General features: G+C 47.0%; 1 protein-coding gene across 2 annotated transcripts in view; it reads left to right on the top strand.

The window, feature by feature from the left end:
• Positions 1–27,740, top strand: part of nlgn4xa (neuroligin 4 X-linked a) — a 71,575-nt gene that overhangs the window by 2,702 nt on the left and 41,133 nt on the right. Inside the window, exons 2-3 of one of the 2 annotated variants that reach the window (XM_086211678.1) lie at positions 6,449–7,156; positions 19,905–19,964. In XM_086211678.1, the coding sequence (XP_086067804.1) occupies positions 6,712–7,156; positions 19,905–19,964 (505 nt within the window). In that variant the 5' untranslated portion in view covers positions 6,449–6,711. The remainder of the gene's footprint in view (positions 1–6,448; positions 7,157–19,904; positions 19,965–27,740) is intronic. The other variant, XM_086211760.1, reaches the window with a different exon arrangement.

The raw sequence follows: 27,740 nt of genomic DNA, 5'->3' as shown, positions 1-27,740 counted from the left end.
GACAAGTGTGTCAGACTCTTCTAGTACCTGATGAACTGCCTTCTCTGGTCACATGATGAGAGAGGGAGGAGTCATCCAAGACCATCGAGGTTTTCTAGAGCTCAGTACAGCTGATGATTGTCAGCTCATCATCATGACTGGAATCTAAATGTTGGCAGCAAGCTAGGTGTGTGTGTGTGTGTGTGTAGCCTGCTATTCCTTTTGTGAGCAGACAAGGAGAAGCATTTGTGTTTTCTTTCCGAATGAAGTCAAGTCAATTTGATTTGTATAGCACCAACTCACAAAAGTTATCTCATGGTAAATGGACTCAGTTTTATATTGCGCTTTTCTACCTTAGTGGCACTCAAAGCGCTTTACAGTGTCGTCTCATTCACCCATTCACACACTGATGGTGGAGGCTGCCATTCACAGCGCCAACCTACTCATCAGGAGCAATTATGCGTTCAGTATCTTGCTCAAGGACACTTCTACATGGTCACCGGGGTTGGGGATCAAACCAGCGACCATTTGGTTGCTAGACGGCCACTCTACCCCTGAGCCATGCCGCCTGTCATCATGACTCTTTACAGGTAGAGCAGGTCTAGAACCAAACTCCTTCAATGAATTTACACCCAACAATTCTCCATCAGCAAGCACATCCTGCAACAGCGGCGACGAAAACCTTCCTTTTAACAGGCAGGAACGTCGAGCAGATCCAGGATCAGTGGGGACGGCCTTCTGTTTTGACCGGTTGTGGGGGACAGAGAGCATGAGAGCGGGGCAGAGACAAAGACAGATAATGGAGGAAGACAGAGAGACAGAAGGAAAGAGAGGGACAGAGAGAAAGGAAAGAGACTGATGGACAGACGGGGACGTGAGCAGGTGGAGCTACGGGTGGCAGCTTGAGCCTCTTCAGGTCTGTAGCCTCCTCCAGCAGCACCTGGATCTGGGATGAGGGGAGCTCAAAGTCTCCTTTGACAAAACCTTAGTAGAATGAAGCATCTTCATCTTATAGACAATCTCTGTTAGCTGTGATGAACGCAGCATGGATGACAGCGGATGGATTCTTGGTTATCGATTTGTTTTTCAAACTCAACACCAACTGAACCATGTTAGAACGTCACCGCTGGAACTCTGACGGCTGATTTTGCGGCAAAAAGCTTTCCTCCATGTGTGACCTCTCACAGTGTGTGGGTCGAAACTCTGGAATCCTGCTGTAAACACTCTGGTTTGCCTTCCCATCAATGCTCATCAGAGCTAGAGTTGATAAAAGTTAGACGCTAGTAGGTTTAAAAGCCAGATGTTAGGAGGTTTGAAAGCTAGATGCTATCAGGTTTAAAAGCCAGATGCTAGGTTTAAAAAACTAGATTCTAGCAGGCACAAAAGCTAGATGATAGCAGGTTAGAAAGCTAAACGCTGCAGGTGTAAAAGCAAGGTGCTAGCAGGTTTAAATGGCAAATCTAAGGAGGTATAAAAGCTAGACGCTAGGAAGTTTAGAAGCCAGATGTTAGCAGGTTTAAAAAACTAGATTCTAGCAGGCGCAAAAGCTAGATGATAGCAGGTTAGAAAGCTAAACGCTGCAGGTGTAAAAGCAAGGTGCTAGCAGGTTTAAATGGCAAATCTGAGGAGGTATAAAAGCTAGACGCTAGGAAGTTTAGAAGCCAGATGATAGCAGGTTTTAAAGCTAAATGTTAGAAGGTTTGAAAGCTGTTTAATAGACAGATTCTAGTAGATATTAAAGCTGGATGCTAGCAGATATTATTGCTAGATCCTTGCAGGTTTAAAAGCTACATGTTAGCAGGTTTGAAAGCTTGATGCTAGCAGGTTTAATAAACAGATGTTAGCAGATATGAAAGCTAGATGCTAGCAGGTTTTTGGGCACAGGGAGTTGCGTAGAGGACGTATGGAGCACTAACACCCCAGACACTCCTGCAGTCTAATTATGAACCAACAGGGAGCGCCATCTCTCTCCATTTACTGTACACTGAGTGTGACAACCTACCTATCACCCTGTAGATTGGGATGGATTCTTAGTGCTCATCACTCCCTCAGCATCTTCTCGCTGATTCCCAGTGAAACGTTGTCTGGACCAGGTTTATTGACCGTCTGGTGCAAGACCTCAGTTACAGGACAAAGATCCCTTGAGAGGACTGCCTACAACCAGACTTGTATTGATATGCTTGAACCAGGTTCAGGGTCTGAATGCTCCAGGACTTCCTTACCCAAAGACAGGGTCTGGACCTGCAGGAGAGTCGGAGGAGACTTGATTTGAGTTGACTAATTCAAAGAATTTGATCCTGTAGTAGGTCTGCAGGGTTCTGGCCTTCAAGGGCCGTGATCATGTTGATGTGATGTCACATGGCCCCGCCCTCTCGTCTGATGGGTTTGACTGCAGCAGCAGAAGATCCCTGCTGGTTTTTAATGAGTATCTGAACATGAAGCATAGTTCTAATACTACCAGAAATCCTGATGTTCCTGATAAGTGAACCAGTGAGACCAGTGAGACCAGTATGAATGGCTGATGTTCATAGCCTGTTGATGTATTTCCTCCAGTGATCTCACATCTCTCTGGCTGAACTGCTCCGGGTTAGAGGACATGATGCTGAAACCAGCGCCGGTAAACGGTCATGAATATTCACTGATGCACTCAATAGCTCTTCTCATGATTTATAAATGAAGCCCAGAGTGAATTGGATTGCGGGGGAGTTCTGTTCTGTGGTACTTCCCCACCTTGGTACACACCACACCTGATGGTAAGGGCTGCCATCGGCCTTGATGACACCTTGGCTGACCCCTCCTGGGTCCATGCCTGTAATTAGATCCCCGTGATGACGTAGCAGATGCGGGGGCAGACTTGTAACGCCCCTGAGCACCGCGTGAATAAACCCAGCTTTAGTACCTCTCTCCACCAGGGGGAGCCGCAAATGGAGGCGGTTTACTGTGGTCCATAGTGATAATGGGTCCTTGTCAATGATCTCTTCTTATGATTGTGTCTCAGCGGTGAGTGTGTAAGGCTCACCCAGTGTAACCAACTCCTCAGTAAGACAAGCAGCTATTGGCTGTACTAAAAGTCGCTATATGATGTCATCAACCAATTTGCATAATATGTCATTCTCATATGAAGGACTTTATACGGCAGAGACAGGATTCTTGTCATCGGAAAGAGACAGGATCTTCACCGGTGACCATGCTGGAAGTCAGTAGGTCTGTTGTTACGGTACTACAAATAATACTGCAATACTTCAGTGGTGGGATGACGCATGTTTGTAGAGAAACTCCTGGTCACTGGTGCATACGTGAGCAGCACCACTCCAACAAGCTGCGGGTGTGTCAGTCACACCTGGAGAACAGGTTGGAACGCAGTCCTGGACAATTCTGCGTGTTTGCTGCAGTCTGGTGGGGAAAAAAAAATCCTCAGAAAGCAGCAGAAATGATCTTCAGCAGGTGTGATGGTTACCATGGAAACACTGCTGCAGATGAGATCCTTTTCAGAGTGAACCTTTTGTTTTGTCGATATAAAAACCCAAATAACAACAACAACAACACACAAACAAGGTATTTCCTGTGACGACAGCAGAGATAATGGCACGTTCTTGACACAGCCAGTATGTTGGAACCTGCTCATCCAGAACCTGAGCAGTCCACTTGTTTGCTACTGGTGAAAGGTGAACGGTTCCCCTCAGAACCTCCAGCACCGTCTGACTTCCTGGCACATTTGCCACATGAATCTAAAGTCCCGCGTCTCTATGGAAACAACAGACTAGTGACTTGTGAGAGAGGAGGACTCAGACGTGTCTGAAGAGTTATGACGAGATCGTTCAAACATAAACAATCAGCATATATGACTTTTGTTAAGTTTGTCTCACACACGCGACACGCGTGACTGAGATCCATGTGATGCTGATTCCTACAAGTGCAGTTTTTGGGCGAAATTTGAACAAAACAGCGATTTAAAGTTGGAGCAAGTTTTAAGCCGAAGCTTAGTTCTGGTCTTTTCTCCTTTTGACTGTTTAGATTGTGTTCTATGTGGCGCCTTCAGTCTGAAGCGGAACATCTACCAGAGCTGGCGGGGGGGGGCTTTACTTCCTGAAGATGCTTTTAAAACCGCTCCCTGATATTTTCTTGGACTCAAACGTAATTGCTGAGAGCAGGTACATGTACATGTTGCTCCACTGAGCTTTTCTGGCATTGTGGCAGTGTGTGTTTGTGTGTGTGTGTGTGTGTGTGTGTGTGTGTGTGTGTGTGTGTGTGTGTGTGCGTGCGTGTGTGTGTGCGTGTGTGTGTGTGTGTGTGTGTGTCAGCGTTTGTTTCTGGACACACACGCTGACTGTTAATTCAGCGTGGTTGAGTCGTATGACAAAGTGGAAAAAGGCGTAACAAAAAAGGTTGAAATGGTTAAGTCCTGAGTTGTTTGACTTTGGTTTGTGAAGCCATTTTGCTGTAAGGGAGGCGGTGGCGGCGGCGGCGGCGTGTTGCCAGGCCGACAGGCTCGGTGACAGCTGCAGTCAGTAACAGCTTGATTCGCCTCTCTTCATGTTCACTAAGCCATGTTGCAAAACTGTGTAGTTTAAAGATTTTAGTTGCTGAGATTGTGGTGTACTTTGACTATAAATAGAGAGGCTGATTTATTCATGCAGCCTTTTCATGTATATTTGATGGGAGACGGAGTGACTGCTGGTCAGTGAGAGGCTGAATTATTCATGTGGCCTGACTGTGAGTGACACTCACTCTCATTGGAGTAGGAGGCTCATTCATCAACACTTTGGGATTCAGATTTACTTCAAGCAGACCCGTTCAAAAATAAGAAAAAAACATATCAATTCTACCAGGGTATCAAGACGTGGGGGCAGCGGAATTAAGCCAGAGCTCCAACATGAAATTAAATTAAGGGCTTGCATGTCAGGGGTCTGACACTAATGTCCGTGAGGCGGCTCCAGCCTGCAGACACCATTCAGAACTCCCTCACAGAGCAGCCTGCGAATTAACTGTCAGCACATTATTTCTTCTTCACTTTCTTTCTTTTTTCAATTATTTCTTTTAATGCTCGGCAGTCCGTAAGTCTTTTTTTAAAATATATAATTTTCTAGAACGCTGCTAAAATCAATTTTATAAAATTGTCAATCATTACACAGGTGGACGTTGAATATTGAGGTGGAATAGACTCAGGAGATCTTGTGCACAACAGTTACCGACTCGCTGTTGAACGGTGGTCTAAGGTCACCTGGTTCACTTAGCATGTTAGCAGATTAGCATGAGATTATGAGCACTGAGTTCGGGCAGATGAGCATCATTGAACAGTCACCTGTTGACCTGATAGATGTGGACCAAAGCTTCATCCTGCCAGGAACCTTTGAAAATCTTTCAGAAGCAACCAGCATGGTTCCGTGTATTTAGCGAACGAGAAGGAACTTGTGTTCCTCGGGAGAACGTTCCTGTCAGTTGAGGGAAGAACAAACTCCATCTTGTGTCATTACATATTGGTACCAGTATGTTGTTAATCTAGCAAACCTGCACCCATCTGTGCACCCACGAGTTTGTTGAGCGATCGCATGTCAAGGAGCTTTCTAGCTGATTCTTTAAGCGAGAGAGACATATTTGTTCTTGTGCTCCAACTGGCCGGATCCATGTCCTGAGTATTGATGAGCCAAGATGCCCAAAACACATCTTTAATAGCGTTAGAGACCAATGTCAAACTCCTTGCTCCTTCCCCTGGACTGCATGCTCAGAATATTCATTGATGACCTTAAGGGATCGGACATGCCTCAATGCCACGTGTTTCGGTCCTGGCTCTTAAGAACCAGGGCCCAGTGTGCTCTTGCTTGTGTTGAATTTAGCCCAATGGTTTAGTTAAAGCCAAGTGGTAAAGTGAGTTTTTCGACAAGCACAACTGCAATGTTGCAGAACCAGAGAGGGTAGCGAAGGTATGGACACATGGTCACCTGGACTTTACTCAGTCTGAGGGAACACACAGCCAGTAGATGTTTACTAGGGTCAGTGTGTATTTTTCTCTCATGTCTGTTGAACCAATCAGAGAAAACTCCCTGCCCTTCATTTCCTCACTGGGTCGCAATTCAACAAGTGTCCTCACCTGTTACAGCCTAACACGGCACGTCACGACAGAACAACACCAATTTGTGGTCTTCTTGGCCTGGAAATACTGATGTCCCCACTCTGCTGGTCCCTGGTGGTTTCTGCTGATCTCATGCAGGCCAACTACTGTTACCAGCATCAGAGATGGATGCTGGGATATTGGTTCATACAAGTTCCTGTAGGATGCATCCTTGGTGAAACTGGCGTGTCAACAATAACAGTCCAAACCACCTTGGCAAACGGGGAAGCCTGTATTATCATTTTAGTCTCTGCTAACGGAAAGGCCCTGCTCGTCTGGAGCTAATTCTCTAGTCAAACTGCTTAACAATGTTTCATTTTATGCTTAAGTGGAATGATCGTTTCCTTCTTCCTCTTTCAGGGTCCTATCAAGCTGGAGGCCAGGTAACAGACAAGCGTCTGAGACTCTCTCCTGCTCTGGACGGGAGGAGTTGTTCTGCAGCAGCCATCACCACGCCAGTTCTCGGGATGGGGAACACTGAGAACGCTGCTTTGTTTTGCCGGGGTGCCGTCACTCAGCTCACGGCCTGAGGAAGAGCAGGAGACATCTGGGTGGAGGGGCAGTGGTGGAGGACCCGAGGGTGGACCACAACCACAATCTATTCGTCTCAGCACAGCAGGAGCATGTCAGCGCCCCGTGGCCCTCCATGGATGTTTCCCACCAAGGCTGGCCTACTGCTCCGCATGGGGCTGGCCTCCATGTGTGTGGTCATCATTCAGGCCCAGCATTATCCCGTGGTCACCACCAATTATGGGAAATTGCGGGGAGTGAAGGTTACATTACCCAATGAGATCCTAGGACCAGTGGAGCAGTATTTGGGGATCCCATATGCGTTGGCCCCAACGGGGGAGCGCAGGTTCCAGCCGCCGGAGCCACCCATGTCCTGGCCAGGCATTAGGAATGCTACTCAGTTTGCTCCGGTTTGTCCTCAGTTCTTAGAGGACCGCTTTTTACTCAATGATATGCTACCCGTGTGGTTCACCGCCAACTTGGATACAGTAGTGACCTATGTGCAGGAGCAGAGCGAGGACTGCCTCTACCTGAACATCTACGTCCCCACAGAGGACGGTAAGTCAACCCCCACCCACTTCCCGGGATTTTGGCAGGTGCAGCCTGTGTTTCAAGGTTGTGACTATGCTATTACAGAGTGTTACTCCTGCTTTGTACCTGTAACCACTGAATGATCTAAGTGATGCTTCCGCACCAGACTGGATCTCCACAGGTCGGCTGTATGTTGGTTCTTTTCTTCTCGTTTGTTTGTTTCATAAATCTGAAGCCAGATAGTAGTAATATTATCTGGGACTGGGGCCAAACTTTAATGGAGAGACGGTCTTCCTGAGACTCCAGAGTGACAAGTGTTTACCCTCGAGTGACACAACTCTTCACTGTTGGTGGTACTTACAGGAGAAAAGGAGGATTGGCTTAAAGAGGTGGCAAACAATAACTTAACAAACACCGGACACATTTGAGATTTCAGGCTCTTCTACACATCGGTGGGTAAAATAGTTTAGTGTTCAAGTTCTCCCTGTACACTCTCTGAAGATATTTAGGTCATAGCGAGCACGGCCCTGGAGGGACCGGGCCAGCGGTGCTTGCATAGTCTTTACCTGAAAATAAATCTACGATAGCTGCATTGGAATTTGAGCTATTTAGGCTTGAAATTAATGGGCTCAGGCGGTGTGGAGCCTGTTTCAGTGACTTTTTGAGCAGTAAGGTGTCGGAGATGCTTGCACATCAGGAGTAGTTTTAAATACTGTGTTCATGTACTATAACTGGAAGGAAACACGTTTTTCATGTTTGTCTCACCCTGTGAACCACACATCTCCAGGTCCGTAGCACTTACATCCTGAAATTGACCTACTCGCAAATCTCATGTCTTGTATCACGAACACATCAGGTTCTCCTCCTCAGACTAAATCGGGGGCTGAAATGCTATGAGGTTTAAGAACAAATTTAAGTATAAGAACCTTTCATGAATGAGGCCTAGTGATTTTTTATCACTGAATATTTTTATTTACCGGGTGATAAAGAACTTTGTACAAGCCACACCCCCAGGGGACAAGAAGTGCGTACCGGTTCCTACCACTGGAGCAGGTTGTTGTGTTTGGTGAGCGGTTGATGGAGCAGCCATGTCGAGACCTTGATGACGTTGTTGCTCATTCTCTAGACAGACATTTCACTGTTGATTGTGACGCATGGAGAGAATAATACCCATGATGCACCTGCTCTTTATATTTCACTGAGGTATAAATAGGCAACATGATCACATTAATAATCATTTATAACACTGAATTTGACAATGTTCTTTTCACGTTATATATTTGATGTGGCAGTGAGTGAGGTGCCATTAACTCCTCAGTATCGCCTGAGAGCCCTTCAGAGAGTTCAGCTGGGCCACTGAGCTTGACCCTGGTGTGTGCTGCTCTCAGGTTCCATCGTGTCTCGTACTCGCTACACTCACTGAACACTTGTGGGTTGAAGTGGCCACACGAAGGTCCTGAATCAGTGCCTCTGTGGAGCACTTTGATGTCTGGCTGTGATCTCTGACAGCTCGGGCTAAATTTAGTTTGAGCTCTTGTGTTCATAGATGAGGATGTGCAAGAGGCTGTGGGTGCTGCTCTTGTGCAGGGTTCAGACCTGGCTACACATCTTTACCTCTCTCTTCACACTAGATAACGTTCCTACGGACTGAAAACATGATGTGGTAAATCCCCACCCACAACAACGTTCCCTCAGCCGCCACTGCAAGTGGATATTATTGCTACTTTGACAGCAAACGTGCCAAAATGTAAAGGAATATTAATTTAAACCTCCAAGTCACTGTGATTTCTGAACCCTGAACAGGTGCTAACCAGACCTCAGTCACAGTGCAGCCACATTAGAAAACAACGGGGTTGCGTCATGGTGGATCCTGTGGCAGTATGTGACCTGTACAAATGCACGCTTGCAGTATTTATAGCAACCTACCGAGGTGACCGTTGCTTGTAATGCCATGTTAAATCCACATCTGTCTAATACCGCCAATTGGAGCAACTTGTTTCTCCGTTTGTTGTCCGTAGCGCTGGACTACACTTGCAAATCTGCTCGCTTCTGATGGAAACCTCGGTGATCTCAGTGGAGTGTGTGAAGCTTCTATGTCTGTGTGTTTTCGCTGTGATATTTCTTGCGAATATGATATTAAAAAAAAATGTACCTTTGCACGGGCTGGAGATGACGGTTGACAACATGCTAGCAGAAGAAGCTAACGTGATGCTACACATCAGCCAGCAGGGTGAGCGAAGCAACAGGCTTTGTGTATCGGCAGCTGGTCGCAGCAGCAAGGTCACATTCCATCGGATCCTGAGTGCTGTCTCTTGTCCTGGCAGGGCCAGAACTATTCTGTAGTTTTATCCAAGACCTGGGAAAATTCAGCTCCTGCGGTTTGTCCGCTTGCTCTTGGCTAACCAATGCTGAGCAATCATTGCAAACTTTTCAGTGACGAAAATAGAAGGTTAACGTTATTATGTGTGTCATCCAGTCGTATCTGGTAATTAGTTATTCAAGCAAATATCCCCTGAAACCAATAACATACTGATTATATAGTTAAACCCTTTAAATCAGCCTTATTTATAAAGTTATATTTTCAGAAACAGCTGTTCGCTCTTAGAGGTGGTCTCTAGCACAACTAGCTAACAGTTCATTCATTCAAAAAGTTTTGAGGGAAAACATTTGAGTTGATGGTAAATAACTGTGAAATTGATCAGAAATCAACTAGGCATTCTTTCTACGAGACATTTACGTTCTAATATCATTATATCTGGTTGAGTTTTCTGTTCTCATGTCTTGCAGCCGATGTTTGTTTCCTCTGCAGCCATTTTCCTACCGTGTCATCATTATTACATCATCATCATCAATATCTGGAAACACTTCAAAGCCTAGTTAAGTTTTACTGTCTGAAAGTTGAGTGTTACTGGAGGTGTAGAGCCTGGCAGGGGGTCCCATCAAGGACCCGCAGGTCTCAAGGATGCTAGATTCTTATGAGACAACCAGTACAGCAAGTGAGTGGGTCACTGGATCAACCCAGCAAAGGTGATCCCGACCAGACTAAGAGCGGCGCCCTCAGGTGCCAGCATGTCCTTACAGATCCGGGTTCACTGCATTTGACCGTGAGCAGCTTTGAATGGATTTGTTAAAGTAGTGGAAGCCTGTGTGTGTGTGTGTGTGTGTGTGTTTGTGTGTGTGTGTGAGCGTGTTTGAGTGTGTGTGTGTTGTAGATCAGTCTCCAGGATAAACACACTGCAATTGTGTGTGTAGTGTTTTTTCCCCTCAGAAAGGAACACAGCAGCCCCTGCTTGGTAAGCGGACTAGTACTCTGTAGATGTTTTATGTACTTTTACAGCAAAAAAAACGAAAGTATGAGCAGCCGCAGATAAAAGAGTCACATTAATGTGTCTCCACTGTCTGGGCTCAGCAGGGAGTGACATGTCTATCCCAGTTAGAGCTCCCCTCGCTGCCCATCATCTTTATATCCCCGATTTGGCCTTTTCAGAAATCCGGTGTAATGTCAAAATATCCTGCCAGCCGAGGATCAGGGAGGGATTTATAGTTTTACTGCACCTCAAGTGGGTTGACAGATTAAGCGACGCCTATTCTTTGTCATCTGATTTAAAGTTGAAAGAGGAAATCCACTTCAGCCTGTGCTGAGCACGCTCAAATGACTCTACCGTCATGGGCGTCACACGAGTCCTCCGGCCGCAGTGGCTAGGTGCTGCCTGGCTCCTAGTTTGTGACTCCATGGAGCCAAAAAGAGTGGGAGGTGTGTGTGTGTGTGTGTGTGTGTGTGTGTGTGTGTGAAAGCCTAATTACCAGATTGTGTAGGGTGTGTGAGGTTGTCTCAATCAGCCTCTGCAGTGGCTGCACAGACAGGCGAGGTGGTGTGAAGCCGTACAGCGAATTAATAAGACGAGATGTTTCTTCAAGAGAAAGACGAGCCCTCTTGGGGACGGGACTGCCGCCGCCACTGCCACCACCACTGCCACCGCCATGTCTCCAGTTAACGGTCTGCAGCATTAGCTGTGTTTTACTGCTCGAAACTGAGCGCCGGCGTGGCTGCCTGTCCCTGCAGCACCGGCTTAATGTCTCTGCAGCAGCCCTGAGTCATTCCAAGCTTGCTCCCAGACCAGAAGACGGGTTTTTGAGCGGTTCGGGAGCGAGCTACTCTTTACATTAAAATACTCTTTGCAGCACTTTATAGGGCAAAGATAAAATAAGGTAAACCAAGAGGAGAAACGCTTCCAAGACTGCATTTCCAAGCCACTGCAGTCCCGTTTTATTTACTTGTGTTTCCATGCCAAACACATCAAGTGATTATGTAAATTTGTAGGCTGTAAAATCAGCACTTCCATTTTATTTGGGTTAGAGTTATTCCCAATCTCTGCTTCAGTGAGCGGCTGCCTGCCTCCTCTGCTCTGGGAAATCACATCAACTACAATCACCTTTCTGAACTTTTATTCTCTAAAGAGTAAGTTGAAACTTCCATCTAGTGAAAGGCAGCAGAGTTCTGCTTCACCTGGAGTCGTGTGGATTTTTGCCTCAGCTGAAGGACAGCAGGTGATTTCCATCGGCAACCTGACGCTTGATGTCCTCCACGCTCGCAGAGGTTCTAATAGCTGCGACTCAAACGGCCACCGGAGAAGAAGCCTCACAGAACACCAGCGATACCCCGAGGAAGCTTAGACGCATCCTCCGGGGCTGATGTGATAGACAAACGCAATTAATAAATAATGACGAGAACGGTTCCATGTTTCGAGAATATGCAGTAAGTCACTGTTCAAGGGTTCTCTAGAGGAACGCTAGAGAAACCCAAGTTGGTCTGGTGCTGCCGCTGGAGGGTCAAGACCCAGTATACAAGACGCACATGGGAGTGGAATTAGCAGAACTGAATGAGTTCTGGTGCACTGACGGTTTGATGCTTTAATATAGATTTATTGTTCAATGTGATAAAACCCTGATACGCACACGTACCATTTTCTAAATGTGCCTCTTAATCGACTGTTGTTGAAGGTCATTTGTTCATGGTGAATAAAGAAGAAAATCCTCGACATCTCTCGGCTTCTACCGAGGGGTATGTTCCTCTTCCCTCCCTATCCAACACAGTACTTTGTTTCTTTTTGCAGTAACTTGCTAGTATAGCAGAGTGTTTTTGAGTATCTAGAGTTTCTTTGGCCGTATCTGCCGTAACCTTTTACATTTTATTGGTCAACTAGTTTTTTCTTTCACCTTTGACCGCGGAAGATATCTGATCCCATTTGTTTGGCCTGTGGGAAGTTAATTAATATGATTTCAATTTAACACTGCAATCACACTACCTCCCACTGCCAATCCTGCAATGTGTGTGTGTGTGTGTGTGTGTGTGTGTGTGTGTGTGTGTGTGTTGACTGCCTACTCTTCAAATGTTTATCTGAATGCAATGATTTTTATACTTATTTCCATTACTGATGGTAGAGAACAAATATTGTAGGGATTAATTTTTACGGATTTATTTTAGTATGTCAGTGATGCGCATATCGTTTCCACATCCTCTGCAGCTGTAGCTCTTCAAAAAGTTACCAGTACCCCGTTTCCCTCATTAGACAACAGTTCACTGATATGGTAGGCTGTCGCTTTGACGTGTGTTTGAGGAGATCAAAGCGGTCAGTGATGGAGCATAACAGAGATCAAAGTCGAGATGTTGTCAGGGAGGTTTCGTGATGCTCCGCCCCTCAAGCGACGACTGACTGATTCAGTTGCATTCCAGCAACAGAACAGTCCTTCTGAGTGTGCGGTAAGAGAGTTTGATTCAATCTACTGCAATATTTTTTTTGGTGTGTGTTCTATTTCCAGTTAAATGTGATTGTAGCAGTCCGACTCAGAGGGTTGTCCTAAACTCAGGGGGTGGTCCTAAATTCAGGGGGTGGTCCTAAACTCAGGGGGTAGTCCTAGACTGTGTGATTTGCATATTGGTTTTGTCAGTTGGTGAAAATACTAAAATGATGATGCCAAAATCCACCACAGGTGACTGAGAGATAACCGGCAGACATGAAAAAGAAGTGGGATATACTACTTTTACAAGAGAGACATTTAATTTGCCTCTGAGAGGATTTGGAAGCAGCAGCCAGTGACCATTAGAGGAATTGGCACTTCAGAGAGAGTTTCAGGATTCTGCTGCAGTAATTTCCACTTCAGTCATGATGAGAGTGATAGATGAGAGGGATAGTGGGGATGGAGGAAATCTTACTATGCAGGATCAGAACTGGGTATGCTCCTCCTGGGGAATCTGATTATTCCGTTCACAGGGAAATTGATTTCTGGATGCTAGTTTTCCTCCGAGAAGCCAGAGATCTTGACTAATGGTGAGGAGAGATTCTTAACATGTGTGGCAAACCCGCATGACAAAACCTCCCCACAAAGAGCCAACACCGATCCAAGAAAGACAATTGGCTAACGCGTTTTCACAACGATCATTTTGTGAACGGTTGTCACTTGTACATAGTGAACGGCGCTCTAACCCTCTCTCTGCTCTCTCTGCGGTTTCCTGAGGGAGAAGCACGTCTACTCTGATTGGGACGACGTCCCTGTGGAACACCTGAACAGCAGAAATGTCTCAGGGCATTCAGAATTCATCAACTGATATTTCATCAAAGGGCCAAGGCAAGAATATGTGTTTAAAGATACACAGTAATACCTGTGTAACAGTACTGTTAGTATGCCGTTAGGGTCGACGCCAGCGATCAATCTGAGTATGCTTAAATGAAAAATGGAAGATAAAGTACAAAGTTGCTGTGATTGTTTTTCTGGAATTGTTGAAACTGCCAGTAATGGCATCCAGTGACAATAATGAAGTATAGTTCCTGCGCTATGCTAGGATTTAATTACTTAATAACACAGTATAATTATCATCATTCTCAAATGTGCATTGCTTTCAGGGAGGAGAGGGATGTTTCTGAACTGTGGGTGCTGCAAAAGTGTTAGTTTGTCAAAGTGGCTCCAGACCAGGGCAAGGTCGACTACCCCTGGTCTGGAGGTACTCTGATGCTCACACACACACGTTAATGACGTGGCGTGCATGTATGCTACCATCGGTATAACGTGGTCACGGTCAGAGGACGTGCCGCTGGAGCAGGTTACGCTCCAAAACCCATGAAAAAAATCTGGACTGTTCTGTCCCAGAGGGCATGGTTGCTGGGCAGAGCCAAGGATCGGTACTGAGCTCATAGCTAGCTAGCTGGTTGCTGGCCAGTTTAGCTGTCAGCGCTAGCAGGAGCTCACATCATATGACAAGCTAAAGAGACATTTCTAAGACATCAGCGAGGGCCAGCAGAGTTAGTGAGCAAGCTACATCCACTTCCTGCTTCTGTTCACAGCACAGTCCGTGCTCACAACCACCAGACTTGGACCCCCGTCACCAAATCATCCTGAAACCTCCTGCTAGCTCAACAGGACCTCAGTGATGTCGTCATCCCGTGTGTTTCAACAGAGTCATGACGGATGGCTACTGATGGAGGACGTAGTTCTCCATGCTTGTTTCACATCATGCCCAGGCTGGTGCTGCATGTCAGCTCCGCCTTGAGCGGTCCTCAGACCATTGCAGACGTCCATTCCTGGATGTGAGGCATCTGCTTGACTCTGGTGTGGGGCAGCTGTCACAGAGACTTTCAGCATGTTTACAGACTCTGAGGTCGATTCCAGCCTGACAGCACAAACTCAGAAGAGTTCACATCTTCTTTTACTGACACGTTGGACATGTTTGCATGTCACATGCATGGCAGCAGTCCTGCTGACTCAAAACTGGATCCTGGTGGTAGATTACAAGTGAATCAAAATCAGGATCCTGCACCTTTCTGTCTGAGCTGTGAAACTTCTGGTTCTGTTGGTACCGAAAGGGAGGGAACCACACAGGTATTATATTACTATAGAGTCAACACTACTACAGCACAGGTAGTAATACTGCTGTAGGGTAAGCCCATCCATCCATTGTCTACTGCTTATCCTGTTAAGGGGAGGGGGTGGAGCCTATCCCAGCAGCCTTTGGGCGAGAGGCGGGGTTCACCCTGGACAGGTCACCAGTCCATCACAGGGCCAACACATATAGACAGACAACCATTCACACTCACAGTCACACCTACAGTCAATTTAGAGTATCAATCAGCCTCGTCCCCTCTTGATGTCTTTGGACTGTGGGAGGAAGCTGGAGTACCAGAGAGAACCCACACAGGAACAGGGAGAACATGGAGACTCACACAGAAAGATCCTGTAACTGGAACCTGGAGCCTTCTTGCTGAGAGGCGACAGTGCTGACCACTGCACCACCGTGCTGCCCTAACACTAAAGCATCACAGGTAATAATACTGCTTTCGAGGTAACACTACTACATCAGAGGCATTATTACTAATGTAGAGGCAATGGTACTACATCACAGTTACGAATAATGTTGTAAAGGTAACACTACTGAATCATAGGTAGTTATACCTCTGTAGAGACAAATTACCATGACACAGGTAGTAATACTGCTGTAGAGCCAACAAGACTACATCACAGGTTGTAATACTTATGGGGAGGCAACACTACCACATCAGAGGTAGTAAAACTCTTCTCTGGTTAACACAAACACAACAAAGGGAGTAATACTGCTGCAGAGGCAACACTACTACATCACAGGTAGTAATACTACTGTAGACACAATACTACATTAAAAGAAGTAATGTGTAGGCAACGCTGCTACATCACAGTCAGTAATTCTGCTGTAGAGGCTATGATTCTACATCACAGGTAGTAATACTGCTATAGAGGTCACATTACTACAACACAAGTAGAAAAACTGCTTTAGAGGCAACACTCCTACATCACAGGTAGTAATACTGCTGTAGAGGCAATTCTACTACCAATAAACGGGTAGTAATATTGCTGTGAAGGCAACACTCCAACATCACAGGTGATAATACTGCTAAAGAGTCAAAACTACAACATTGTGATGTCATAACATTGCTGCAGAGGCAACACTACCAAATTGTGATGTAGTAGTATTGCTCTTGAGGCAACTCCGCTAGGTTACAGGTAGTAATAAAGGCAACCCGACTACATCATACGCTGTAATAATGCTGTAGAGGCTACGATACTACACCACAGGTACTTATATTGCAGGAGAGGCAACATTACTACTACACAAGTTGTAGGCAACACTACCACCACATCACGGGCAGTAATACTGCTGTAGGGGCAACACTGCCATATCACAGGCAGTCATTTTGCTGAAGAGTCAACACTACTACATAAAAGGTAGTAATACTGCTGTAGATCCAACACTACAAGCAGGCAGTAATTCTGCTATAAAGGCAACACTACTACCTCACAGTTATTAATATTGTTATAAAGGCAACACTACTACATCACAGGTAGTAAAACTACTGTAGAGCCAAAACTACCAGATCACAGGTAATAAATATACCTTACAGTCAACATCACTACATTGTTAGGTAGTAATACTTTTGGAGAGGCAACACTACTATATCACAGGTAGTAATACTGCTGTATAGACAACACTAATACAGGTACAGCAGTATTACAACTTGTGATGTAGTAGTCCTCCCTCTATTGCTGTCTTACTTCCTATGTATTAGTGGTGTTACCTCTCAGTATTACTACCTCTGATCTAACAGAGTTGCCTCAACAGCAACATTACTACATTACAATGCAATGGTGATGGATCTTAAGCAATTTTACTACATCACAATGTAGTAGTATTTTATCTACAGCAGCATTACTACCTTTTATGTTGTAGTGTTACCTCTACAGCAGTAGTTCTACCTCTGATGTAGTAATTTTGCATCTACACAAATATTACTAACTGTGATGTTGTAGTGTTAACTCTAAAGCTATATACTGTAACTACATCACAATGTAGTAGCACTGCCTCTATGGCAACATTACTACCTGTGTATTTGAAGTACTGATGTTTCCAATCAGTTTTACTACCTGTGTAGTAGTAGTATTGCCTCTAAAACAGTATTACTACTTGTGTCGTAGTAATGTTTCCTCTATAGCAGTATTGGTGATGTAGTATGTGATGTAGTATCATAGCCTCTACCGAAGTATAACTGCCTCTGATATAGAAACATTGCCTTTACATCTGCATTACTACCTGTAATGTCATAGTGTTGCCTCAAGAGCAGTTTTACTACCTGTGATGTAGTATTGTTGCCTAAACAGCAGTGTTGCTGCCTGTGATGTAGTAATGTTGCCTCTACAGCCGTGTCACTACCTGTAGTGTCTGATATTGTAATGAAGTAATCTTGCTTTTGGGGCTACACTATGGGAGGCACGGTGGTGCAGTGGTCAGCACTGTGGCCTCACAGCAAGAAGGTTCCAGGTTTGAGTCCCGGCTCCATCACAGGATCTTTCTGTGTGAGTCTCCATGTTCTCCCTGTTCCTGCGTGGGTTCTCTCTGGTACTCCAGCTTCCTCCCACAGTCCAAAGACATCAAGAGGGGACGAGGCTGATTGATACTCTAAATTGACTGTAGGTATGACTGTGAGTGTGAATGGTTGTCTGTCTCTATGTGTTGGCCCTGTGATGGACTGGTGACCTGTCCAGGGTGAACCCCGCCTCTCACCTGAAGGCTGCTGGGATAGGCTCCACCCCCCTATGACCCAGAACAGGATAAGCGGAAGAAAATGGAGGGATGGATGATGGGCTACACTACTGCATCAAAGGTAGAATAGTGCTATAGAGGCTACGCTTTTACTACACAATTAGTTATACTGCTTTAGATGCAAAACTACAAATATATAGGAAGTAATACTGCATAAGAGGCAACTCTGATACATCACAGGCAGTAATATTGCTGTAGAGGCAACACAACTACATCACAGGTAGTAATACTGCTTTTGAGGCAACACTATGACTACACAGGTATTTATATTGCCAAAGACGCAACACTTCTACCAATACACAGACAGTAATATTGCTGTTTATGCAACACTACTACATTACAGGTAATAATACTGTTTTTGAAGCAGCATCACAGGCAGTAATACTGCTGTAGAGGCGACACTGCTAGATCACAACTACTAATACTTCTATGGAGGTAACGCTACTACATCACAGGTAGTAATACTGCAAAAGAGACAACACTGCTAGAACACAATTACTGATACTTCTGTGGAGGTAACGCTACTACATCACAGGTAATAATACTGCTGTAGAGGCAACACTTTAGATCACAACTAGTAATCCTGCTGTGGAGGTAATGCTACGACATCACAGGTAGTGTGTGATGTGCATGCGGGTCCTGATACTGTAGATATGCTACACCAACATGGAGTCCCATGAGGTCACAAGTGACACATTCACATAGTTCCTCAAAGACACACAACAGGGTGTGAATGACTCTGTCAGACAGACTCACCACCGTGTTGTCAGGGACACCACTGACGTTTCCCCTGGGTGGCATGGGTCCTAGAGACAGGGACCGCCGTTCACACACCTCCTCTTCAATGTGCGTGAATGTGTCTGTCTCGCTGCTGGACAAGTCGATCACAAGTGTTTATCTTGGGGGGTGTGACTGAGGAATTTTTATCAACAACCAAGATGGCCGCTAAAGTGGAGTGGTCTGTTGAATCCTCCATCACAAACCTTTGCTGATTGAGAACAATTCTGTTGTGGCGTACTGGGATTTGGTATTTGGATTTTGAAATGCACCCCCCCCCAACACACACACACACACACGCACACACACACACGCACACACAACACACACACACACACACACACATCAAAACGCCCATGCGTAAATACTCATGGGTCAGGTGACACCAGGTGAGCCACTCAGCTTATGTCAGAAGGTAAAAAAGGTTCCACATAAAAATGCAACTGTGTCAAGGTGGTTTTAAGGCACAAGGGGGTCCATCTAGTCAATTGGACTGTTTAGGTACCAGTTAGTTTTACTAGTAGGGGGTAATTATCAACTGGACTAGGTAGCTGAACTAGTCTGCTGTATTAGTCAAGCGTACATGTCAAGTGTACTTGTTAGCTGAAGTTAAGTTATGTGCACCCGTCAGATGTACTGGTAACTGTAGTAATCAGCTGGACTGGTCAGACTGCTAGTTAGGTGCACTAGTAATTGTTCTATGGAAGTGTATGAGTCAGGCGTACTAATCAGGTGTACTTGTCAGGTGTGAGACTCAAGTGTACGAGTAGGTGTACTAATCAGCAGATGTACTAGTAAGGTGTACGAGGTGTAGTGTGTGTGTGTGTGTGTGTGTGTGTGTGTGTGTGTGTGTGTGTGTGTGTGTGTGTGTGTGTGTGTGTGCCCGCGCGTGCGCGCAAGCCTGGTTGCTGTCTAAGGACCTCCAGTCCTCATGGAGACCAAAGACTGATTCTTATTTCTGAGTTAATGTCAGAGTGAAGATAAAAATTGAGGTTAGGTTCAGGTTAGGATTGGAGTTAAAATATAGATTATGGGTTAGAGCAAGGGTTAGGATCAGGATTATGGGCTAGGGTTATGGATTAGAGTTAGGGTTTAGGAATATGGGTTAGGATTATGGGCTATCGGTTAGGGTTATGCCATCCACATGAATGGAATTTAAAGGAATGTCCTTGTAAAGATAGCTGCACAGACCTATGTGTGTGTGTGTATGTGTATATGTGTGTGATTGTGTGTCTGTGTGTGTATATTTGTGTGCGCGCGGCCCTGCCAGACTCTCTTCAGACTTCTGGTTCTGGCCTGGTAGATGAAGTACTGGTTTTGCTCTCTTATCTCTGTAAATACTTCCCTGTATTCTATTTGTCTCCTCAACACCAGGAGCCAACTCTCTAAGACAAGGCCCAGATTCCCACAGTAGTGATGGTGGCCATGACAAAGGTACTTTTCAATCTTTTTAACCCTTTGTGACCAACAAATTCAAAGCCTGATTTTATTGCATGACAGCAAACCTGCAGACCTTTGACCGCCCCCCCCTCCCCCACTCTCTCTTTTCTCCCTCAGTAGTGCCTCACAGTGCACTCTGCGCCTCAGTTTTGTATCACAGATCCCAGGATGTGGTCTGAGGTCAGAGGTCGCCTCTAAACAGGATGCAGGTGCCAGTTATCTGCTCCGATTCAGCTCTGCATGTTCTTGGCTTCCTCTGATGAATTAAACCAATCATGCCCCTCCCCCTTCTTCATCTCCTTGTGGTCTTCTTCCATCGCTCAGCCAAGCATGAGCAAAAACTAACCCATCTGGTTCTGACAGAGGTTCACTGGAGGCTCCGAGAAGACCCGTGCTATACTTTTACTTTTCTATTAACGGCTCACTCCTCTGCATGATAATAACCACAGTGGAGCTGTTTGGCTGTGTGTGTGTGTGTGTGTGTGTGTGTGGGGGGGGGGGTGGTTGGGACTGGCAGATAACTGGAGGTGAAACAGCCATTGGAGACGTTCCAGTTAAAGGGCACCATTTGTCTGCTGGGAGGGAGACGGGCAAGTGCCAGGAAAAGCAGTGACATTTGTGAATCACATTATTATGGGCAGTTGTTCAGTTTTTATGGATGTTGCTCCACAGAGACATAATCCTCACCGTGCATTCTTCCACACGACTTAGCAGCAGCAGGCCGGCTGAGTGCAGCTGCAGAGACACAAGCCCCGCTGTCGTGGCAGCGCTGGAGGAACAACAGGCACCGAGCTAACGTTCCCTCCTAGCCATCACACGGATGGAGCTTCAGCAACCATATTTACGATGATCTTTACATATATGTCCTTGTTCCCATTGGAATGTTTTGGTTGTGTTGCTGGTGTGTGTGTGTGATCCTGTGTTGGACACATTGGTACCTGCAGTTTTAAAGATGTGGTTGGTAAACAGCTGCTACCTGCTCAAGAGATATAGGGGGCAGTATAGCACCATCCATTCAGCCATCCATTTTCTACCACTGATCATGTTAAGGGTTGTGGTGGTGGTGGTGGTGGTGGTGGGGGTGGAGCCTATCCCAGCAGCCTTCGGGCGAGAGGTTCACCCTGGACAGGTCACCAGTCCATCACTGGACCAACACATAGAGACAGACAACCATTCACACTCACAGTCACACCTACGGTCAATTTAGAGTATCAATCAGCCTCGTCCCCTCTTGATGTCTTTGGACTGTGGGAGGAAGCTGGAGTACCAGAGAGAACCCCCGCAGGAACAGGGAGAACATGGAGACTCACACAGAAAGACCCCGTGCTCGGTTGAACCCTTGACATTCTTGCTGTGAGGTGACAGTGGGAACCACTGCACCACCGTGCCGCCCCAGTAGTGACAATCTAAATTAAGGCAATACTGAAGCTGCCACATGGTCTAAATAATTCTGCTGTCAGTCACCTCACAAGTGTAACTTTCCAGTGCTATGCTATATTAGAGCTAGCATAGCGGTGTTTTAGCAGCATCACAGTCAGCAACTACAGGTGCAGCAGCCACACCATTCTGTCTGGAAGGGTGCAGTTTAGGTTCTCATCACTGACCCTTTCACTAAACAGCCAAAGCTCGTTGTTACTCACCAATCCAGGAGGAAGGAGGCCAGTCCATCATCAGACTTCATGTCGGCAGCTTCCAATGTGGGGAAGCCTCATTGATATTCACCCTTGTCTGCCTTCGTTTCAATCACTCTTCTTCTTGGTATTTCTCTGGGAAGTTTGGATTCTGAACCCAATGGAGGCTGTTTTCCAGGAGCTTCCTCCCTCCGCTGTGTTTACCTAAGCAACATTCAACAGCTAGCTAACTAACTGGGTAGCTTGTTGCAGCGGTTACCTTCCTGGGCTTCCTCTTTCTGCTGGCTGTGGCCTTCCAGAGGCTAAAGTGAGTCAGTATTGGCATCTAGTGGCAGAAGCTGTATTACTAGACAGTTCCTGTGTTTTTAGTAGTCTCTGCAAGTCCATATATGGGCAACGGAATCTGCTACTTCCAGACCCTGTTGACTGGGATACTTATTTTTATATCTTTGAGCCTTTGAAAAGTTGCGCCTTTAGTGTTTTACATTTCTAATTTTTCCAGGATCCCTCATTCATGATGGTTAAACACCTACAAACATTCATGAGAATGGAAAGGAAAGAGTCATGGCACAAACATTTAGCACCAGTGTGATGTCAATGATGATGAAGCACAGATGAGAACTTGAGACCTGAGTCAGGACCTGGGTCAAAGTCAAGTCAAGTCAGTTTTATTTGTATAGCGCCAAATCACAACAAAAGTTATCTCATGACTCTTTCCAAATAGAGCAAGTCCAGTACCACACTCCTTCAATGAATCTACACCCAACAATTCTCCATGAGCAGCACATCCTGCAACAGCTGAGATGAAAACCTTCCTTTTAAAAAGCAGGAACGTCGAGCAGATCCAGGCTCAACGGGGACGGCCTTCGGCTTTGACCGGTTGTGGGGAAAGAGAGCAGGAGAGCGGGGCAGAGACAAAGACAGATAATGGAGGAAGACAGATATGCAGAAGGAAAGAGTGGGACAGAGATAAAGAAAGAGAGAAAGGGAAGAGACTGATGGACAGACGGGGACGTGAGCAGGTGGAGCTCTTCAGGTCTGCAGCCTCCTCCAGCAGCACCTGGGATCTGGGATGAGGGGAGCCCGAAGGCTCCGGAGAAGAAGATGAGTTAGTAATATGTATGAGTATGATTTATGTATGACAAATATTGGAGGACAGAGAGGAGTAGAGAGAAGCCCAGTGCACCATGGGAGATCCTCCAGCAGTCTAAGCCTATAGCAGCATATCTAAGGGCCAGCCTAAGCAGCCCAACGATAAGCCTGATCAAAAAGGAAGGTCTTTAGTCTGCTCTTAAAGGTCAAGAGGGTGCCTGCATCCTGGACAAAGTACACAGACTATAATAACACAGGGATGTAGTTGGTGGTGTGGCTCTTCCCTGGAGGGCAGCAGGCTCCCTAACCGTCCCTCTTTGGTCCACAAGTCCAGTTCAGATTCGTTGGAGAGATGGTTTTCCGTCCAGGTCCTGAACCCTCGTCTGGACTGGACCCAGCTAGCTGCAACCTTGACTTGAGTGGCTGTTGTAACAGACTGATTAGTCTCCTCTTGCTGATCCATCCAAGTAGAAGACCTGATAGTCATCAGATCAACTGCAGCTGTGAAAGCACTGAATCAGCCTCACAGCTCTGAAGTGGAGCTGTGTCCCATGACATCCTTCATGAGTGCTCCAGGAGTGCGCCTCCCCCTTTACCCTTTGATAGGGTTGTGGTTATAAGGGCAACTCCCCTTGACCCTGGAACCAGCTGGAGATGGTGAGGCATCAGCAGGACCTACCCCCAGCTTGTTCCAGACTTCAGGATTTAGGATTGTCCATCAGTGTCTGTCTGGGGCTTCTTCCAAAGTCCTGGATGACCTCACGCTCTCGTCCATTCAGCATCCAGCTCCCTTTAATTCAAGGGGACTGGCTTGGGGGGGGGGGGGGGGGGCAGTGTAATGATGATGTATTGAACAGAGAGTGGGTGAATGTGTGTGGATGCTGGTGAGGGCACTTAACATTGGTTCCATTAGCTACTATTTGTATTTGTCCCTCCCCCCCTCCCCCCACACACACACACTGCCATGTGATGATGCTGCATGGCTGCTGAGAAATACATTCTGCTGCTGCTGGTGCGTGTGGCATTGATGAATGTGGGGGAGCGAGTGCTGCAGTGGCCCCGGCAGCTCCAGAGGCCCTGAGAGCAGCGAGAGCCAGCGACTGGGAGAAATACCACCAGAGCGATGGAGACACCAGAGGCACCAGAGACACTAGATACACCAGAGAAACTAGAGAGACCAGAGGCACCAGAGACATTGGAGACACAAGAGAAACCAGAGACACTAGAGGCACCAGAGACCGGAGACATCAGAGACATCAGACACACCAGAGACTTCATGGAAACCAAAGGCATCAGTAACACATAGGCCCCAGCCACTGAAACCCTGGACCAGACCCCCCACTCTGGAGTAGCCAAGACACTAGAGGCACCAGAGACACCAGCGATACTAGAAGCACCAGAGACACGAGAGACACTAGAGGCACCAGAGCCACCAAAAATACTAGAGGCACCAGAGGCACTAGAGACACTAGAGGCACCAGAGACACCAAAAATACTAGAGGCACCAGAGGCACTAGAGACGCCAGAGACGCTAGAGGCACCAGAGACACCAGAGATGCTCGAGGCACCAGAGACACCAAAGATACTAGATGCAAGATACACTAGAGGCATCAGAGATACTAGAGGCACCAGAGACACTAGAGGCACCAGAGGCAACAGAGACACCAGAGACACCAGAGGCACCAGAGACACTAGATAAAACAGAGACTCTGGAGACATCAGAGACAACGGACACAAAAGAGACACCAGGGAAACCAGAGACACATGAGCCCCAGCCACTGAAATCCTGGACCAGACCCCCCACTCTGGAGTAGCCCAGACACAAGAAGCACCAGAGACACTAGAGACACGAGAAGCACCAGAGACACGAAAGATACTAGAGACACCAGAGACACAAGTAACACCAGAGACTCTCGAGGCACCAGAGACACCAGAGACACTAGAAGCACCAGAGACATGAAAGATACTAGAGGCACCAGAGACACAAGAAACACCAAAGACACAAGAGACACCAGAGACTCTAGAGGCACCAGAGACGCTAGAGGCACCAGAGACGCTAGAGGCACCAGAGACACTAGAAGCTCCAGAGACAAGAAAGATACTAGAGGCACCAGAGTCACAAGAAACACCAGAGACACAAGAGACACCAGAGACTCTAGAGGCACCAGAGACACCAGAGACACTAGAATCACCAGAGACACGAAAGATACTAGAGGAACCAGAAACACAAGAAACACCAGAGACACAAGAGACACCAGAGACTCTAGAGGCACCAGAGACGCGAGAGGCACCAGAGACATGAGAAGCACCAGAGACACGAAAGATACTAGAGGCATCAGAGTCACCAGAGTCACTAGAGAAATCAGACACACTAGATACACCAGAGGCATCAGAGAAAACAGACACAAAAGAGACACCAGGGAAACCAGAGACGCATGAACCCCAGCCACTGAAACCCTGGACCAGACCACCCACTCTGGAGTAGCCCAGACACTAGTAGTACCAGAGACACAAGAAGTACCAGAGACGCGAAAGATACTAGAGGCACCAGAGACACAAGACACACCAGGGACACTAGAGGCACCAGAGACACTAGAGGCACCGGAAACTCTAGAGGCATCAGAGACCAGAGACACCAGAGGCATCAGAGACATCAGACACACCAGAGACACCAGGGAAACCAGAGGCACCAGAGACACATGAGCCCCAGCACCTGAAACCCTGGACCAGACCCCCCACTCTGGAGTTGCCTAGACACTAGAGGCACCAGAGACACTAGAGACACGAGAAGCACCAGAGACACGAAAGATACTAGAGACACCAGAGGCACAAGTAACACCAGAGACTCTCGAGGCACCAGAGACACCAGAGACACTAGAAGCACCAGAGACATGAAAGATACTAGAGGCACCAGAGACACAAGAAACACCAGAGACACAAGAGACACCAGAGACTCTAGAGGCACCAGAGACGCTAGAGGCACCAGAGACACCAGAGACACTAGAAGCTCCAGAGACACGAAAGATACTAGAGGCACCAGAGTCACAAGAAACACCAGAGACACAAGAGACACCAGAGACTCTAGAGGCACCAGAGACACTAGAGACACTGGAATCACCAGAGACACGAAAGATACTAGAGGAACCAGAAACACAAGAAACACCAGAGACACAAGAGACACCAGAGACTCTAGAGGCACCAGAGACGCGAGAGGCACCAGAGACACGAGAAGCACCAGAGACACGAAAGATACTCGAGGCATCAGAGTCACCAGAGTCACTAGAGAAATCAGACACACTAGATGCACCAGAGGCATCAGAGAAAACAGACACAAAAGAGACACCAGGGAACCCAGAGACGCATGAACCCCAGCCACTGAAACCCTGGACCAGACCACCCTCTCTGGAGTAGCCCAGACACTAGTAGTACCAGAGACACAAGAAGTACCAGAGACACGAAAGATACTAGAGGCACCAGAGATACAAGAAACACCAGAGACACAAGAGACACCAGAGACTCTAGAGGCACCAGAGACGCTAGAGGCACCAGAGACACCAGAGACACTAGAAGCTCCAGAGACACGAAAGATACTAGAGGCACCAGAGTCACAAGAAACACCAGAGACACAAGAGACACCAGAGACTCTAGAGGCACCAGAGACACTAGAGACACTGGAATCACCAGAGACACGAAAGATACTAGAGAAACCAGAAACACAAGAAACACCAGAGACACAAGAGACACCAGAGACTCTAGAGGCACCAGAGACGCGAGAGGCACCAGAGACACGAGAAGCACCAGAGACACGAAAGATACTAGAGGCATCAGAGTCACCAGAGTCACTAGAGAAATCAGACACACTAGATGCACCAGAGGCATCAGAGAAAACAGACACAAAAGAGACACCAGGGAAACCAGAGACACATGAACCCCAGCCACTGAAACCCTGGACCAGACCACCCACTCTGGAGTAGCCCAGACACTAGTAGTACCAGAGACACAAGAAGTACCAGAGACACGAAAGATACTAGAGGCACCAGAGATACAAGACACACCAGGGACACTAGAGGCACCAGAGACACAAGAGGCACCGGAAACTCTAGAGGCATCAGAGACCAGAGACACCAGAGGCATCAGAGACATCAGACACACCAGAGACACCAGGGAAACCAGAGGCACCAGAGACACATGAGCCCCAGCACCTGAAACCCTGGACCAGACCCCCCACTCTGGAGTTGCCTAGACACTAGAGGCACCAGAGACACCAAAGATACTAGAAGCACCAGAGACACTATAGATGCAAGAGATGCTAGAGGCACCAGAGACACTAGAGACGCCAGGGATGCTAGAGTCACCAGACAGTGGAGACACCAGAGACACAAGAGGCACCAGAGGCATCAGAGACATCAGACACACCAGAGACACCAGGGAAACCAGAGGCAACAGAGACACATGAGCCCCACCCCCTGAAACACTGGACCAGACCCCCCACTCTGGAGTAGCCTAGACACTAGAAGCACCAGAGACACTAGAGACATGAGAGGCACCAGAGACACCAAAAATACTAGAAGCACCAGAGACACAAGAGTCACCAGAGACTCTAGAGGCACCAGAGACGCTAGAGGCACTAGAGACACCAGAGTCACTAGAGAAGTCAGAGACACTAGAGTCACCAGAGACTCTAGAGGCACCAGAGACGCTAGAGGCACTAGAGACACCAGAGTCACTAGAGAAGTCAGAGACACTAGAGTCACCAGAGACCAGAGACTCTACAGGCACCAGAGACACCAGAGTCACTCAAGAAATCAGAGACACTAGAGGCACCAGAGACACCAGAGAAACCAGAGACACCAGAGGCATCAGACACACCAGAGACACCAGGGAAACCAGAGGCACCAGAGACACATGAGCCCCAGCCCCTGAAACCCTGGACCAGACCCCCCACTCTGGAGTAGCCTCGTGCTAATAACAGATCCTGGCCTTCCACACTGTAGTTCAGACATGGAGCTGACCCAGAGAAGCTCAGATATACTCAGTTGTTAGTCCT

This window comes from Aulostomus chinensis, chromosome 1 (genome assembly GCF_037954235.1).
Source record: "Aulostomus chinensis isolate RoL2024-O1b breed Wild chromosome 1, RoL_Achi_v1.0, whole genome shotgun sequence".
Lineage (NCBI taxonomy): Eukaryota > Metazoa > Chordata > Actinopteri > Syngnathiformes > Aulostomidae > Aulostomus > Aulostomus chinensis.
The sequence above is the reverse complement of the archived record's forward strand: the minus strand, read 5'-3'. Positions and strand labels throughout refer to the sequence as shown.